At 41.0% G+C, this 2,500-nt stretch overlaps 1 protein-coding gene across 1 annotated transcript in view; it reads left to right on the top strand.

Annotated features, from left to right (window-relative positions):
• Window positions 1-2,500, top strand: part of LOC137996515 (chromodomain-helicase-DNA-binding protein 7-like) — a 40,888-nt gene that overhangs the window by 37,155 nt on the left and 1,233 nt on the right. Inside the window, exon 41 of the mRNA XM_068841958.1 lies at window positions 572-2,500. This exon is cut by the window's right edge and continues 1,233 nt beyond it. Coding sequence (XP_068698059.1) covers window positions 572-1,225 — 654 coding nt within the window. The 3' untranslated portion in view covers window positions 1,226-2,500. The remainder of the gene's footprint in view (window positions 1-571) is intronic.

Genomic DNA, 2,500 nt, shown 5'->3' with positions numbered 1-2,500 from the left:
ATTACTTTAGGTGTCGTGGTTAATAGTATGCCATGCCTGATTGCACCTTTTTGGTCATCGTTTCAGAAGCCATCTTGGTTCTCGGTTTTATGAACAATCATACTCCGGATAGCATTCCTACCATTTCCCAGGGATCTTATTTATTAACTCAATTTTGTAATTTGAGAAAATTTTGTTATCATATGGCCAGTACGGCCCCGCGTGCGCTTATCGAGAAAATCCCCCTACGAGGACCTTACGCATTAGCGCGAGCAGGGACGGGAGAAGCCGTACGGCCCTACTAGGAACACGTACTGCTCCGTGCGATGCAGTTTTAAGGGCGTTCGTCGCTTTTAAACATCCAAGTAATTTACAGCCAGAAAAGCAAATGAGTGCTCTTAAATATTGAAAAGAGCCCATATGTTAAAATGGTTATTGACTGAGTTTAGGTTGGGCCGGACAGGAAAATATTTTGCCCTCGGTCATGGCGCACGGACCTCGTTGCGCTCGGTCCGTACGCCATGATCTCGGGCCAAATATTTTCCCGTCCAGCCCTCCCACTCAGTCATTAAGTACATAATATTTGTTTCAGGGTATTTTGCCAGCATCTTTGCAGGACAGACTCTCCCAAGGTGGAATGAACTCTAACCGTACCACACCCCCAGCCGTTGGTCCGCCGCATACAGCACATCAATTGTATGGCTCATACCAAGCTTCTAAACCACCGTTCGATTCTTCATTGTCGTCAACTACGTCTCTAACATCAGCTCCCTCAACAAATACTCTAAGTGATCCTATGCGCTCAAATTTTCCATTTGACTCTGGGCATTTTGGGAATTTTCCGCATACCATGCCGTTTGGCCCATTTGGACCTGTGTCGTATTACGCCCCGTACGGTATGGGCGTGGCCACAAATCCCCATGGCAATACTTCGTTCAGCGAAAGCACTAAAACGAAACAGGCACAATCGCCAGTCAGCCCGGTTCCTTCATCTTCGCATCTCAACATGTTTAATAACGTTTTTTCATCAATGTACGCGGGATCGCAACCAGGAAGTGCTACACAGGGATACTCACCTAGTGTTGCATCAAATGCGTTTCCGTATCCCCTTGTGAACAATGGAAATATCGAAACATCGGCTCTCACAACAGGTAAAGCGGATGTATTACAGGACAGCGTAAGCCATGGTTCCTCCAGCATGGGTAGTGATGTTTCATCGCATGGCAGCCCAGAGAATGAGTCGTAAATGAGTGCCTCTTCTGGGGCTCTATCCTTATGTGTAAACGTATTCCAAGTTATGACCAGAATCAGCTCGAAATGAAATGAAAGTAAAAAATGGCGAAAATCGATAGTAGTAGTAGTAAAAGGGTAATAGTTTTGCCATTTTACAAGTGTTTATAACAAGCCAATATTTTCTTTAATCAGCTTGCTATTTTTTTGGTTGAGTAAGACTGTTTTTTTGCTGTTTGACCCGCTCAAAGGGTAGCTTGGTGTCTGTTATTAGAAAACGGTCATCAATCTTTCAACCTTTTCGATGAATAAATCTCGAGATGATCATTGCTTCAAATTCCCATATTTTGATTAGAGGATAGGGATACTCCTTGTTAATGCAGTGGAACCAACACCTGTTCGCTCCAGGAAAAAGGCCAGTGACATTTTGCCTGCACGATTCTGTGTTGAAGTTATCTTCAAGTGCTCTTTTTGTTTTTCCTCAAGGCTTCAGGAATAATAATTTACCCAATTGCTTTTCATTCTTTTTGTGATAGTTGATGGAGGGAACTTTCTTATTGATATACTTATTCTTATATATATATACATAGCCATGATTTATACATAGAGTATTCAAACTTCTCCGCCTATTATGCGGTATTGTATGTCAAACTGACCAAAGTAATAGCAGACACTAATTTTTATAGTAATCAGTCCTTTGTTCTTACAGAAATGAATATTTCCTCACTGGTCTAATCATCACGAATAGTGAAACGGAAAATGTGGTAATGCCTTCGTTTCCAAAATTAATATATTGCAGCAGACCTGCTATTTATTTTTGACCAGAGTATTTGCACAATTTCGAGGTTGCTTTTTGTACCGTTTTAATTGTTTGTCCCATGATGACAACCTCTCCGAAAGATTCAATGAAATCGTCTGTGAATGAATCGGGAACTTATTTATTATGACGAAGATCTTCGTAATGGTGTGAATTTTACCTACACATTCATCTTATAAATACAGTTTATTCTTTGTGTAAATCATCAATCAGTTTTGCTTTTCTTTCGCATGCTGGAGCGGATTTCAATCGGTTGTGAAAAGCAACTTGCTCTCAGTTTGTCAGCCAATCAGACGCGGAAGTAAAATTGCTCGCCTTTTTTGCTTTGCTTTTCGATTGGCTTAGTTGATTATCTTCCTCCGAAATGGTTGTTGAATTCAATTATTCGCGATTTTACTTGACTACGTTGAAAACCCTTCAAAGTCACAAATAAATGCAACCCTAAAGTAAAGAGTGAACCAATGATGGTAAGCA

This window comes from Montipora foliosa, chromosome 1, assembly GCF_036669935.1.
Source record: "Montipora foliosa isolate CH-2021 chromosome 1, ASM3666993v2, whole genome shotgun sequence".
Lineage (NCBI taxonomy): Eukaryota > Metazoa > Cnidaria > Anthozoa > Scleractinia > Acroporidae > Montipora > Montipora foliosa.
This window is presented reverse-complemented; position numbering and strand designations above follow the sequence as displayed.